Source organism: Cydia splendana, chromosome 5 (assembly GCF_910591565.1).
Source record: "Cydia splendana chromosome 5, ilCydSple1.2, whole genome shotgun sequence".
Taxonomy (NCBI): Eukaryota; Metazoa; Arthropoda; class Insecta; order Lepidoptera; family Tortricidae; genus Cydia; species Cydia splendana.
In genome coordinates, this window is record NC_085964.1 from 6,569,238 (window position 1) to 6,584,164 (window position 14,927).

Here is a 14,927-nt window from a genome sequence, read left to right on the forward strand (position 1 = left end):
CATACATGGTGCTAGTGTATGGAAAATCGGAAAGACAAACAAAACTAATCCGTATCGAATACAAATGATAGAATAACATTAAATTATCATGTTCTTTATTCGTCATTTTAAAGTAATATTATTCTACAGTCGTTCAATTTCATACAAATAGACACAAAATGTACTATGTACTCGTAACCTAAGAGGAACTGAATGGAACAACTTTTTTTAATAATAGACTTAGGGTAAAAAAAACATTTCCAAAAAGTCTATGTGCAATATGGCGGTAACAGTTAAACGTGAGTTAAACATAATTTATAGGATTTAGATTCGAAGCGCGTAGCGTAGGCCGTAGAGTATAATATAATAACAAAATGCAAGATGATAAAAGTGTAATTTTTCAAATGCGATTTCCGCAAAAGCTATGGTATTTACTTAATTTACATACAGATGCAATTTTATGGGGAGGAACAGGACGGACGATTTTATTAAATTACAGAGTTTTGCATAATTATTTACAATGCGACCACTCGGTATTCAAAACCACGAATATCTCGAGTTTTGTCAGGCAGTTAAATTTGTATGGGTTTAGAAAGGTAACTTCTCATCTCCAAGATCCGCTGTGTAACTCGAGTAATCCTTACATGCATGAATATGTACATGATTATTTTCAACTTGGGATGCCTGAGTTATTAAATAAAATAACAAGGAAAGCTTTGACTATGAAGAAAAGTTTCAAGCCTAAGGTAAATTTCATTCTCCCATCCCTTAATTCCAACACTGTTTATTTTTTCGATTTATCAGAATGTACCTTGCATGAATTAACAAGAACTGCAAATATTTTCAGAGCCCTAACAGTTATGCAGATCAAACCATACTGACCCCATTACAAAAAGCTCGCCGCGGCTTACGCCTAGCCCTTAAAAAAGCGGCCCAGGACTTGTTCATACAGCACTCTCCAAACTTCAATTTCGGCTCCAGCGGTAAGACTCATTTCAATGTTAGGTATCTATCATCAATTATTCATAGTGCTACCTCTGCCTCTGCGTTGCCTTCCTGAGGTAGGCCACCTCTGATGGCTCCTCTACACGAATGGCCAACGCCGGCCAATCCAAGGGACGCATTTATGCGTTAGAGGGAGCAAGTGATATTGCTATCTCAGTCTACCGCATGGCTACGTCCCTTGGATTGGCCGGCGTTGGCCATTCGTGTAGAGGAGCCATGATATTCAAGAAAGCCGAGAATTGGCGTAGGTTAAATTGACTAGGTATATGATATGCCCGCTACTTTTCGTTAAATCTAGGAAGGCGTTTTTCTGCAAATGATTAGACAGCATGATTCCTATCGCAATAGTAGGTACATTACGATACAAGTGCGAAATGTAGGAAATTCGCAACGAGTGGCGATAAATTGAAACACGACCGAAGGGAGTACCTATTTTAAATCGACACGAGTTGCGAATTACCTTTTCGCACGTGTATTGTACAACGTTTTACAGTGCATATTTAAATTAAGGCATCACATAGGCACGTATTGTCCTTAATCCCGCCCTAGGGCGGTAAAGTAGGACCATATAATTTAAAGGACCATATGTACTGTAAAACGTTGTACAATACGCGCGCGAAAAGGTAATTCGTGACGATTTATCGCCACTAGTTGCGAATTTCCTACTTTTCGCACTTGTATCGTAATGTACTATAATTAGTTACTCACGCACCGCATTGGGCTTCCACCCATGACGAGTCATGATATATCGGAAAAAGGACCATTGTAATTTCTTTTTGACTTACTAAAACATCTTCCAGATGACGGCGCAGAAGGATACCCTGAAGGCGAGGAAAACATCGAGTTCGACTGGCTCAACACCGAAAACACTATGGTTGAAGAACCCTCTACATCAGGTCTCTCCATCCGCTTTTCCTTTGTTACGATTTCCTTGACTGTCCTTTCCATTTTGTTCCTTATTAACCTTAATTTCCTTTCCTGTATCTAACCCATCCTTTTCATGACTTAGCTAATGAGGAGCCAGAACCGGAGGATGTGAGAGCAAGTACCATTGAGACGGGAAGTAATGATAATTACGAGTAAGTGCTTTTTAGTCTTTTAACCTTTTTTCGTCCTATTCTATTCTAAACGGTTTTTACAAAAAACTAAGAGAAGGAATGTTATGTCGCGCGATGTAAAACGAAAAGAATAGCGCATTCGCCAAATGCCTTTTTGCATAACCGCATAATCCCAAGTCAATGTAGGAGATTCCTCCCCCGAACTTTCGGTCTGTAAAATGAACTCCCTCCTGAGAATCTATCAAGTGATTACATTATGGGGTTGTGGTGTCGACAACGCGCATGTGACATATCTGTAGCAGTGGGGAGACGCTCCTGACTTCGGTCGAACTCGGCTCCGTTCGGCTCAGCATTGCTCCGAGCAATTATTAGGGTGGGCACCACTTGACTTCCTTGTGCGTGCACGACCACAGATAAGATAATCACTTGAACAACAACCCTAAATAGCCGAAAGGGATAGTGCCATATATTAGAAAGGTATAGCATGATTCGACCCTGAATCAATGTCAAAGTTCGGGTTTGTAGGAAGTGTCCTTCAGTACGGTAGTACTATTATTTCTTCTGTGCCTGTAGCTGCGGAAACTAACATATGCTTATTTTCCAGATTGGTAATAAAAAAAGGACTTCAAAAACATGGCAAATGTTTTTATTTCTAAAAAATGTAATTAAAAATATTTCTAATTTCAGAGATGTTAGTGAAGAGAGCTTGATAGTGTTTCATGGTAATCATGGTGCACATTCTCAACGCGACAATGATAACTTCCCGAACCAATTCTTATCCATGCCAGATCTCGACGATCAAGGACCATGTGAAGACTCTGGTGTGGAGTTGCTTGCAGAATTTAATATTAACAATGACATTAAAAAAGGAGTGGAAAACGAGAATGACTTAAATTCCTTAAACTGCGTGCTGCCATCAATTGGCAATGACCCAATTGATGATGTGGAGGTAATTACTACAAAATTCCTAATTGCTTACTATTTTTTTTTGTTCACATCGAATTCTATACTAATCTGATCAATTGATCATGTTATTTTAGCTGTAAGTTGTTGTTTGATTTTATTCTACGTGATATTCATCTTTGAAAAATATAGAATAGGAGTACAATAAACTTTGAGGTATGGTCGTCAATATCTACTTTCCCATTATTAGGTATTGGATGTAGACAGGTGTTTGATAGAAAATCACAATCACAAAAAACTTGCAATGTTGCGCAAGTTTATGGTACAAAAAATACAGAAATCAACTTAGCCAATACACCCAAATGCAAAATATGGTGGTCCTTATAATTAAGTAATTGTGGTTTTTCAATTTCAGAAAGATAGTGATGACCCAAACCACCATTATCATGGAGAGTGGGATCAAATGTTTAATGACATAATTAGCAACAAGAGCTCTGGTCCTGAATGCGGATCTGATATGAAGGAATTCTACTCCCAGATCTCAAGAACTATAGATTTACTTAACTCTTAATTGAGACAATTCATTATTTTCAAATATATTTACTTAGAAACCAATAAAATATAGTAAGAAAAAAATGCTTTTTCCTATTACTTCTTCTGCTTCTTCTTTTCAGCTTCCTCCTCCTTTTCTTTTTCAATGACTGATACATATGAGTTGATGGTATCTGCATCCAGCATCTGAATAGGTTGTCCACGTCTCATTACAGCAATCTCTAGGTTCTTCTGGCCAGACTGCACGACCTCCAAAAGAGCCCGGATAGCAAGCTGAAAGAGTACAATACAATTAAGAGTATGTTACTTTAGCACCTTAATAACAGAACCAGAATTTTAAACAACATATGACTTTATTAAGCAATGTCAAGTGGTTTAACTACTTTAACCCTTTACCAGGCTAAGGGATATATATTTCCCACATGTGGCACTTCAAACTAACATTATCAGCCTGGTAAAGGGTTAACTGATATAGTCAATTGCAAAAAAACTGTATTGCTAAGACAGTCAATAAGTGTTGCATGTTATTTCATAGATCTATTTTATGTTAAGAGATGGAGAGAGATAGTGAGAGAGAAGGTGATTCAAAAGGGATTACTGAGGATTATGACGCAAGGAGGAGGATTTTATGATTATTTATTAAATTTAATATTTAATATGGAATTTTTGCAGATTGTGTGGTTTTTAGATGATTATAAGGTGTTATTTAGACCTATATTGTAATAAAAGAAGATTATTACCTTTACAGCACCTTTCTCATTGGCAACGTCATCATTGTTGTAGTTTTTCTCTAAGAACTCCCGTACAGTCTTTGCAGATCGTCCTGTTGCATTCGCCTTCCACTCATAGAAAATACCAGATGGTTCTGTTTGGAATAAGTGCGGTTTTCCATCATAATCAAAGCCACCAATCAGACAAGAAATTCCGAAAGGTCTACGACCATTACTCTGAGTGTACTTTTGTTTAAGGCCAGCAATGTATCTTGTGATGTACTCTAATGTCACAGGATCTTCAACAGTCAGTTTGTGAGACTGGCATTCTATTTGAGCCCGATTTATGAGGATGCGAGCATCAGCAGTCAATCCAGCAAAAGCCATGACAACATGATCATCAAGTAAGCATATTTTTCTTACAGTCCTTTCTTCTTGCAGTTTCGCAACAGATTTCTTTTCAACACCCAGGACTACTACATCGGTACCTCTAACACCAACCTAAAAATTATGGACAAATAGATTCTTATACAAACTTAAGTTACTTTAAGTCGATAACGATTAAGAAATAAGACTAGACACTGTAATATTATAAATTAGTAGAACAATAAGATTATAAGAATATTAAGAGGCATCAAGCAACCAATATACAGGCTATACGTACTGCAGTAGATCCCTTGCGAACAGCTTCCTGCGCATATTCTACTTGTAATAGATGGCCGTCCGGCGAAAATACAGTAATAGCCCGGTCGTATCTAGCCGACATTTTAAGTAATAACAAATATAATAGTGTTTTAATGACAAAACCTTCAACACCGTAATGCGAACGAAGATGACAACGAGAAATTCGAAGCAAGCTTTTTTGACAAGTAATGATAGGCGTTCAGAATTATTTTACTTAAAGAGGTTTTTTTTCAGTTACAAGTAAATACATGAAGGATTAATAATTAATCGAATAATGCCTTGTAAGACACAATTAAATAATTTTAAGAAATAAATTATATTTTTAGTTTTAAAAAACCCTGTATTAAAGTCGTAACACACTGCGCCAAGGTTGCGGTGCGGTGCGGTAGTGTGTTATGCCGGCTACATACGTAACGATAAATCGTAGCGATTAAACTGTGCAATCGTTACGATAATCGTTGTCGATTATCGTAACGATTTGTCATACACACGATAAAACTGCGCAGTTCGGACTGCACAGTTTAATCGCTACGATTTATAGTTACGTGTGTAGCCGGGGTTACGACTATTAAGCCCCCTCCAGACTATGCGCGTGAATCGCGGGCGAAGGCGCGAACGCGAGTGTGGAGTCGATATCGCTGTCTGCGAATTTCGCCCGCGATTCACGCGCATAGTCTGGAGGGGGCTTTATATTTCAAATGGTTTCTAGCTGTTCAAGACATTGTTAAAGTACGTTGAAATAAATTGTGATATCCAGTTTTTTTTTTATGTTGAAAATTGACACATTGACATTTAGTCAATATGGCGGCAGCGGTAACCGACTTTGAGCCGTGGTTAAATGATAAATTAAAATCATTAAAAACCGATGAAGGTGTGTTTGGATCTTATATATCAGGAATTTTAGAAGGCGAAGATACCATTGACGAAAAAAGAGATGCTTTAGAGGGTCTTCTGTCTGAAATTGTGGTAAGTCGTGGACTTTCAACTTCGTGAGGGTTATTTCAGCTATTTTAATGAAATAATTGTCTCAATTATATTCTGATGTAATCTACAGGAGCATGATATATCAATCCATGTCACTGAAATATTAGAAAAATGGGAATCAAGTCGCCCTTTGGAAGAAGCTCCCAAATCAGCGACTGATGTAGACATTCAGTTAACAAAGATGTTGGAATCTCAGTCCCTCGCCACTACCACGCGACGAGAATACACAGATGAAGAGAAAAAGATTCGGGAAGCCATATTATCGCAGTATAGCCAGCTATCAGATAATGAGGTAGGTGGCAATGTATATCTGATATTATAAATCATTATTATGTAAAATTGCACTTATAAATACTTATACTTATAAATGATAAACGTTATTAATTTGTATTTTTTTTCAGGCTGATGCAGAGAATGTGGAAGAAACTGAGAGTCCTGACCTAGTTAAGAACACCAATGCTTTGGATGTAGCAGCTGCTGCCAGGGAGCGCCGGGAACAAGCACGGCTTGAGGCACAGCGTAAGAAAGAAAAGGATAAAGAGGATAGGTGAGTTTTACAGTTTTCGGAATTCTTGAAACCTCTAGAAACCTCTTAACATTTTCACCACCGCAATTAATTTAACGCATAAATTAACCATACTTAGTATCGGGTCTTTCTGCTAAATTAAAGTTGCTGTTTAGCATGTGACAGCTTTTAGTAACTTTCTCCAAGAACTTGTAGTAACCCTTTCAGTACGCATTTAAGAACATTAATACTGAATTTATCACATTGTTTTCAGAGAAAAGCAAAAACAACTAAAGGAAGAAAAGAAGGAAAAGCGCAAAACACAAAAGGGAGAGAGGAAGAGGTAGCAACTTCTTAGTCTACAGAGTGTTGTTAGGGTGCTCCAAATTACATAGTAATAGATAAAGCTACTAGATATTGGAATGTCTTGGAATTATCTTTTACCTGACTTCATGAATTTGTCAAAGTATTTGTAACTTTATTGTTATTAGTTCAACCAACAAGCACTCAACAAAATAAATAGTGTTAGTACATTGTAGTAGTGTCTCTTACATGTTCACTTTGTATTTTACAATAATAATTCCAAGACATTTTGTTCTTGTAAAAAGTATGATTCATATTGCAAAGACTTACCAAATTGCATTTATGAAAACTCAGAAAATGTTTGTATAAAAGTTGATTATGATTAGCATCAATTGACATTGAAAAATGCTTCAACTTGCATATGCAAAGATTACCATTTTGGTAAATGATTTTTATTTCCTGTCAAGAGTTTGTATTAAGCCATGAATTTTATATTATTTGTATGATGAGACCTATTAATCTAAATGCTTCATATGTTGATAGATGAACCAGTTTTTTTGTAACTTACAGTATTTTGCCTTTGTATTGTAATAGTGAAAAAGAATAAAATAATTGGATTGTAGTGTTTTCATTATTCTTAATGTAGTTGTTATTTATTATATATATACAATAATAAAACATGTGTAATATTTTGTAATAAAAATTGCATTTCGTAAACAATGTATTATTTATTGTCGTACAGTAAAAATAATATAAAAATTTATTTCAAGGCAAAAAGGATAATATTTTACAACTAACATTTCATTTTCATCTTACGAATTATGCTATGTTATTTCTGATACCTATAATTGTATGTGTATGTGGTTTTAAACTGGTTTAGCACCAATAAAATCGAAACAAGAAATACTAGTTTGTAAAGTTCCTATGACTAGACAGTTTCTGTAAGTTCTTATAGAACTTTAATCACAATCTACTGATTTTTCAGTTACTTGTTCCATTTCTTGTTTAGTATCTTCAATGTATATGAAATTGTGGGCTCCCCCAGCATAAATCTGTGTGATTTTTTCACTAGGATTCATATTTAAAAGGACCTGTGTCGGCTGAAACACATGTTCCCCTGAGTCGGTGCCTGTGTTGGCATGTTCATTCCAACCCCACGCCCACAGGGTGTTGTCTGTAGCCAAACAGATTGTATGTTCTGATCCTAGCACTACATCTTGGACCACTCTGTTATCTGAAACAAGAAGTAAACAATGAAAATCTTAACTTAGGTATGTTTTTAGATAGTAGGCAATGTTTTCTGAAAACTGACCTGGTAAGTTGACTTTAACAATTTTTCCCACAAAAGGCTGCTCAGTCCCTAGTTGTCCATAACTGTTCCGTCCCCAGCAAAGTAATGTTCCATTCTCAAGCCACAGTAACATGTTAGTCCAGCCACTTAGAAGTTTCCTAATCCCTTGTTTCACATCAATATCAATTTTTTGTGGAGTGTATATTTTTTTATACTTCTCAGGACTGAGCAGCAGTTGTCCATGCTTATTGTCCCCCCAAACATATAAAGCTTTTTCTTCTGTACACCATGCAGCTGTATGGTTTTGTCCGCACGCAATGTGAGTAATTTTTCCAACTTTTTGAACATTTTGAAATCTATCAGATTGTAAAGTTTCTTCACCTAAACCAAGTTGTCCATGTTTCCCACATCCTGTGATCCACACTTCACCCTTGGAGTTGACAATAGCTGTGTGCCTCAATCCCATGGACACGGAACATGCATTAACTTGTAACCTAATGGGTTTCACTATATCTGTAAAGTGTTCTTTTGGTAACCCTAGTTGCCCATTACTATTTGAGCCCCATACAAACAGGAAATTATCATCAGTTACAGCACAACTGAAGTCCCAGCCGCATACAATGTTAGTGAATTTAATACCACTTAATTTCCATACCCTCTCAAACATTTCAGTTTCATTTTCCTTTCCAAGTTGCAATTTTATATTCCAGCCACAAGAAAACAGTTTACCGTCTTTGTCTAGCAGAAGACTATGACCACCTCCACAAGCAACTTGTTGCACTCCATGACTGTTACAACATTCATATACTACTTTTGTAGGAGTTTTAACTTGTTCATTAGTCTCACCGATGCTTAATTGACCGTGGGAGTTGGCACCCTGTAAAATAAAACAAATTATTAGAATCTGATAAAAATATAATCGGACTTATTAAAAAAAGGGTTTCTTCTTACCCATGACCAAAGTGACATGTTCAATGACTGAGAACTGAAAGATAAATAATGGATTTAGTCACCAATTGCACTTCTCAGGTTCATACATTTATTAATATTTTATTTAGTTAAGACACTAAAGTTATTTTGCAATTTGATAAAATGAATATTATTATGACATCTCACATCATTTTATGATTTGACATTGACAAAAGGCAGATGTATTTTGCTCATATTTTTATTGACTCAATTAATTTTGCTGTCGATTAAACAGTTGTAATATTGGCTAACTTGATTTTGTATGAGTATTCGTCAACTTCCGAGTATCTCGTAGTTACCAGTTACCATATAATTTGACATGTTTATGGACGACAAAAGAAAAAAAAAAACGATTTTTGCTTGATTGATAAAAAAAAGAGTGTGTTTTGCAGTATTTTTTTACAATTATTAGATAAAAAGTACACTAACACATCATGTAGACACTAAACGACGTACGTCCTGTAATAATCTGGTAAATAAAGTGCAGGGTCTACTAAAACCAGACTACAATAATTGGACCATATCAACAATCAGCACCGACCGACAATCCGGCTGTCGTTTTTAAGTGGACTTGTAGATGATCTAGACATTTATTTACATAATAAGCCGTTATTAAGAGAAATGGATACTACAAAGAGGCATGCCACCGCTGCTCAAGTGTCAGCACTGATGGACTACATGCAAGAACATTCAGAAGTGGCCAAGGGCATGAGTTCAGGGCTTGAGCGAGAGGACATAGAGGCTCAGTGGCGAGACCTCACTTCAATGCTTAATTCTATGGGCGGCGCTATTAAATCTACGGAAAAATGGAAACAGGTATAGTTTGATCACTGATATACCTTGTTATTTTTCTCCTTGTTATAATACTCTGCCAGATAGGGAATGCAACTAGTAATCATTTAGATGAATAACTACCGGTTATTTGCAGGTTTACTGGTAATTTCTATACAATTTTTTACTGGTTTGCATTCCTTACTATCAGACAGACTGGTTTTAGATAATTATTTTGTAAAATTTTGGCATATATGTACTGTGCATATATAAAAACACCAAATTATTTGACACAAAAAGGTAGAAGACCTCTAAGAAAATAGAACCATATTCCCGTTTCTCCTTGTTTTATTCAAACCAGCACTGTTAATTATATTACCTGATTTAAACATGTGTCACCGTCCTGTATTTGGACTTATTTAATTATTTTTTGTTAAATTTCTTGATATTGGTCAACCTATACATAACCCTTTTGTATGCCTTGTCCCATATATGTACCACACAATTTGGACTGTAATTAACAGTTTCAAGGTTATTAACTCAGTAGCAAATTTTTGACAAAGGTATAGGTACGAAGGGTTAATGCTAAAAAAAAATTAAGATATCCTCTAGCTGCCCAGAGGCCTATAAAAAGATCTCCCGTTCCATTCTAATTCAAATCTTTATTTTAACAAATCAAAATTTTTGACTTGGCACATTTTGATATTTGGGCGGCTAGAGGATAAGCTATGTAAATAATAAAGGCTAATTATAATTAATGCTAAAACATACATATGGGTCAATCAACTATTTCTTGTTGTTATTCTGTCCCATCAGCCAGGAGACAATAGTAGCATAGTTTCTTAGAAGAGCTGCTGTACCATGTTCTACAAACATGCTTAGTAGATGTCCCATTATGGAAAGGCCTTATAACTACCAAAAAATTCAAGTTTGGTTCATTTAAATACGAAATAACTTGTATTTTAAGAGTGACCCAGGAGACCATAACCATGGCAACTTGTGACAAGAAAAAGTTGATTACCCACTTGTGAATCTCCCTTGCCTCTATCAGAACCTTAACATTTTCAGACCTGGAGAGACCTGAAATCAAACACAAAGAAGCGGGCCCTGAAACAGCAGCATTCCTTGTGTGATACTAGTGTAGGACCCAGTTCAGATAACTTACATGGTGATGGTCAGAATAGTGATGGTGATTACATGCCTCCAAAAAAAAGATTTGGTAATTGTTCTCTCTTTTTTAATAATTTTAACATGCTTAAATTGAATATGGGTAACAAAATACAAGCTCTTACGGGCCAAAGTTTTTACCTATAGGTAGGTTAAGTATTTAGTAAGTTTTATTATGTTTGTTTCATTTAGTTTTAATAAATATTATGCTCATACATTATTACACAAAATTTGGATTTTAGTTAAATACATTTGTCAATCTTCTCTTTCCATCCTGTTACCCCCTGCTGGGGTGTAGGGCTTGAATCTTTTTTTTGTCAATATCAAGGCAAAATATTATGTACTGAAGAATCAAACTACGTATTATGAAGAATAATACTAAACTGAATTGTAAAATAATTATAGCTTGATTTTGCTGACATTAAAAATATACATGTTGTTATAAAATAAATTGTAAGTGTTAAAACTCTGTTTTCAGCTTCATTTGATGAAGAAATTCTGAGGATAGAAAGAGATAAGTTGGAAGTGGAAAGGGAATATAAGGTCCAGAAGATAGAAGTCCTTTCAAGGTGATATATGAATTTTTTTATTGATCAGTAGAAAAGCTAAATAAACTCATATGTGTGAGACATAATAGTTTTAAACAATATTTAGTACCTGCATGAAGAAAAAAATGCATTGATATTTGATGGATGAATCATACTATTTCAAAATAGGTCATGATTTATTATTGATAACTAAAGTTTATATTGTATGCTTTCAGGATAGCCAGCGCGTTAGAAGAATTAGCCAGAAAGAAATAAGTTCAACCAGTTGCAGCGTGATTTGGAAAATGTTAGTATTGTTGCACACAATATTAGTTATGAAGGCCAATTATTAGGTCTACAATTTTATAATATATTCTTGTAAAAAGACTTAGTAAGGTGTGTGGTGTGTAGATGTTATATTCAGGCTAAGATAAATTGAGTTAACACATACAATGTTACTTCAAGTATTGATATGGTTTGATCAGAGAAGCAAATAATATTTTTCATTGTGAATGTATTGGTTTGTCTGAAGTTGTTATGGTTGACTACGCAGCTATAGTGTGGTTGAAAGTTTGTCAGTGTATAATAATTTTGTTATAATATACTCAATAAGTAAAAAACTCAATAAGTAATTTTAATTTATAGATGTAATTTAAAATTACGAACTAAAAATGAAATAATTACAATAAACCTTGTTTTCTGCAGATTTCAGTCGATAAAATAGACGAACAGTAGTTTTAATTCCCTGGGGCCGATTCTGTTTTAACAAATAGGATATAGTTTTGAACCTATTTTGATATGACTGAGTCGTGTCATCAGGCACCTCACTCGCATCAATAAGTGCGAGCGAGATGCGAATACTGCTTATGGGATAGACGACATCTGATCCCATTTCGTGAGCACCAATCAGATTGAATCAACGTTAGCAGTTTACGCTGATTGGTGCAGCGGCACATGCTGACCCAAGGTCGTATCAAAATACCATGAAAAGTAAAACCATATATGAAATTGTTAAAACAGAATAGCCCGCTTGCTGTCCTATTCGGTTTACCCAGCATGTAATAAATCTTATATCTGGGCGTAGGTATGTGATTAATCATCGCGTCTGCAAACTTTGCTTTTGTCTTTGGCATTCGACGCAATTCTATTTTTTTTGCTAACATTAAGTCTTTTATATATAGTGACAGTAGGGACCCATATCATATTATAAATATAAACTATTATAAAACATACATTTAGTAACAATATGGACTTCCCTAACAATCGAAATCGTGTGGATATATCTATCGACACTCACTCATCGCTCACTTATTACATTTTGAACTAACTGTTATGAACGGATTGGCCCTCTAAACCTCTAAACGCTTAGGTATAGCTAGGTGACTGCGACGACCTAATCCTAGAATGACAGGTCTAACTCACAAATAATATGTCCAGGCGGCTTAGCACGGTCGCGTTTTTATCCCTTGTCACTGTGACGTCTAGATTCTGTTGTATTACAAGGTGATAAATAAAACTCAGTTGGTCAGTCAGGTGTGCTCCGCGACCCGCCTGTACGCCGTGACAGTTGACAACAGAATGTCGACTTGCAGGTAGTTCGCATTGCACTTTTATTGTATAAACGTCACATCTCTTCCTTTTTATAATGATTTATTTATTTTATTTTATGCGTTAGCCATGCAACAATAGTTCAGTCATCTCACATCTGTTTATCTTATAACTGCTAGGTTAATTTAGATTCTAATTCCGACATACTACCACCGGTTCGGAAAACAGCGTTAACCTCAGACCCGAGAAGAACCGGCGGAAGAAACTCGGCGAGGTGTGGATATATTAATTTCTCAACAGTTCAACAATAAACATTTTTTAACAATGTAACCTTGGAATATTTACACTATTCCTAGTATCTCTCTCAGTTGCTTAGCGGTCAGCTGGAAGAGATCCTTGAACGGGATGAGTTCGCCTTTGTACACATTTATTCTATTCTCTTATTGTTATGTACTTGTTTAGAGTAATAAAGTGTTTTAATACAATTATGGTTTTACTTTTACAATATCAGTCTCTTTCCTTCTCCTTTTTTCAGTTTTGAATTTTGAGTCTGCTTTCTTTTATTCAAATTGATAATAACTCGAGGTTTAAATATCTTACGAGTTTAACCTTAATTGATACATATTTTCTTTGGATGCTTACACTTTTCTAGGTATTTTCATTAGCGTTCAAGCTATGTACACGTTTCACACAATTAATACCTATTTCGTGAATTTCCAATAAAATTGTAACATACAGGTAACATATTCCAATAACATCTCGTACATGTACATTATTTATTGGCAACAACTGATTTCCTCAGTTTTACTTGGCTGTTTGATAGGTAATATAGTATAATATATAGATATAATGCAATTTATAATATACGTAAATGGTCCAATGTTAAGTAAGGTAAAAAGTCATACCAGATATCACAACCTATTTAGTTTTACTTGTGTACTGGTATGTTATTTACGCAAACCATGATCTATACAAATAGATTTCTATTACTCGGGTAAAATGATGTAGGTACCTACATATTTGACCGTTATTATTATAAATTGCATTGGATACATTATTTTATTACCGTTTTTTAATTATAATACTTGCTGAATACAGTATTGACCTCAATTATATTCAAGTATGGTATATCGACTGTACTGTTAATCTAGCAACTTAATGTTACTTATACAATGAATGATATTATTTATGTTATGAAAACAACTTTAATCCCTGCTTACAATTGGAAGTTGATTTTAGCCTTGACTATAGTCTACAGTAGCCCTTGACTACAATATACACAGCCTTAATTTGACCATGGTTACAGTCACATTAATATTTTTTTATAGACATTTTGCTTCCCTTAGGTTCAATTACTTACAGATATATTATAGAGCAAAACTAGCACCTGTGTATGTTCATTTTGATGGTGGCATATATTGTTTAACTCTAATTATGTATATTTTACAAGGAACCAATGGAATTTCATTACCATGAACACGGTTTCACCGAGTACATTGTTCGAAGATTTACTTTATTATTATTCCGTTGCTTTAATAAAACCCTAGGCCATTTTGGGTTTTAGTTCATACTTGGTACTTAGTACCTGTACGATAATTAAACAACGACTTAAGTAAATAACTCTTTGATAATATACTCTTGCAAATATAGAGGCTCGATCTGCAACCTCAATTTACAAGGTTTGTTTGATTTTGTTAGTTTCAACCTCAACTAGGCAACTGCAATTTGGTGCAATCAAGATCACGTCTGGTCCTTACGTTTTTATACGTACACAGTATAAATTTCCCACTAACGTGCCTTTTTATTACACTTAATTAAAACTCATCTCTATCTGGGTAACTGTCCGATATTGACGCCATCGCTTGGCCGTCCATTTTACGGATTTGGTTACTATGTTCGTATGTGTATGTTTTCATTATTAGGAACAAGTCATATATAAAGTAGCGCAGTGGGAGTGCAAGGTTTCACGCA

The 14,927-nt window shown here is 35.1% G+C and overlaps 5 protein-coding genes across 6 annotated transcripts; 3 read left to right on the forward strand and 2 right to left on the reverse strand.

Moving 5' to 3' along the window:
* The first annotated feature begins 306 nt into the window (after positions 1 to 306).
* LOC134790567 (uncharacterized) lies at positions 307 to 3,531 on the forward strand. Of its 2 annotated transcripts, none has more exons than XM_063761416.1 (6): positions 307 to 725; positions 827 to 962; positions 1,785 to 1,880; positions 1,994 to 2,063; positions 2,730 to 2,985; positions 3,361 to 3,531. In XM_063761416.1, exons 1-6 carry the CDS (start codon positions 354 to 356, stop codon positions 3,514 to 3,516), a joined length of 1,086 nt encoding a protein of 361 aa, XP_063617486.1. In that variant the 5' UTR covers positions 307 to 353; the 3' UTR covers positions 3,517 to 3,531. The 2 variants fall into 2 exon arrangements, with proteins under 2 accessions (XP_063617486.1, XP_063617485.1); XM_063761415.1 differs by having other exon boundaries at positions 310 to 725; positions 2,730 to 2,991.
* LOC134790574 (proteasome subunit alpha type-7-1) lies at positions 3,530 to 5,079 on the reverse strand. The gene is made up of 3 exons (XM_063761423.1): positions 4,872 to 5,079; positions 4,238 to 4,708; positions 3,530 to 3,770 (listed from the first exon to the last, which is right to left on the reverse strand). Exons 1-3 carry the CDS (start codon positions 4,971 to 4,973, stop codon positions 3,594 to 3,596), a joined length of 750 nt encoding a protein of 249 aa, XP_063617493.1. The 5' UTR covers positions 4,974 to 5,079; the 3' UTR covers positions 3,530 to 3,593.
* Positions 5,080 to 5,670: 591 nt separating this feature from the next.
* Positions 5,671 to 7,403, forward strand: LOC134790535 (coiled-coil domain-containing protein 43). Its single transcript, XM_063761359.1, has 4 exons — positions 5,671 to 5,857; positions 5,946 to 6,167; positions 6,277 to 6,422; positions 6,655 to 7,403. The coding sequence occupies exons 1-4, from the start codon at positions 5,693 to 5,695 to the stop codon at positions 6,725 to 6,727; spliced, it is 606 nt and encodes a 201-aa protein (XP_063617429.1). The 5' UTR covers positions 5,671 to 5,692; the 3' UTR covers positions 6,728 to 7,403.
* Positions 7,392 to 9,065, reverse strand: LOC134790534 (secretion-regulating guanine nucleotide exchange factor). The gene is made up of 3 exons (XM_063761357.1): positions 8,926 to 9,065; positions 7,996 to 8,851; positions 7,392 to 7,917 (listed from the first exon to the last, which is right to left on the reverse strand). The coding sequence occupies exons 1-3, from the start codon at positions 8,941 to 8,943 to the stop codon at positions 7,643 to 7,645; spliced, it is 1,149 nt and encodes a 382-aa protein (XP_063617427.1). The 5' UTR covers positions 8,944 to 9,065; the 3' UTR covers positions 7,392 to 7,642.
* Positions 9,066 to 9,292: 227 nt separating this feature from the next.
* Positions 9,293 to 11,982, forward strand: LOC134791087 (uncharacterized). Its single transcript, XM_063762115.1, has 4 exons — positions 9,293 to 9,759; positions 10,783 to 10,933; positions 11,360 to 11,450; positions 11,645 to 11,982. The coding sequence occupies exons 1-4, from the start codon at positions 9,565 to 9,567 to the stop codon at positions 11,682 to 11,684; spliced, it is 477 nt and encodes a 158-aa protein (XP_063618185.1). The 5' UTR covers positions 9,293 to 9,564; the 3' UTR covers positions 11,685 to 11,982.
* The last annotated feature ends 2,945 nt before the right edge of the window (positions 11,983 to 14,927 follow it).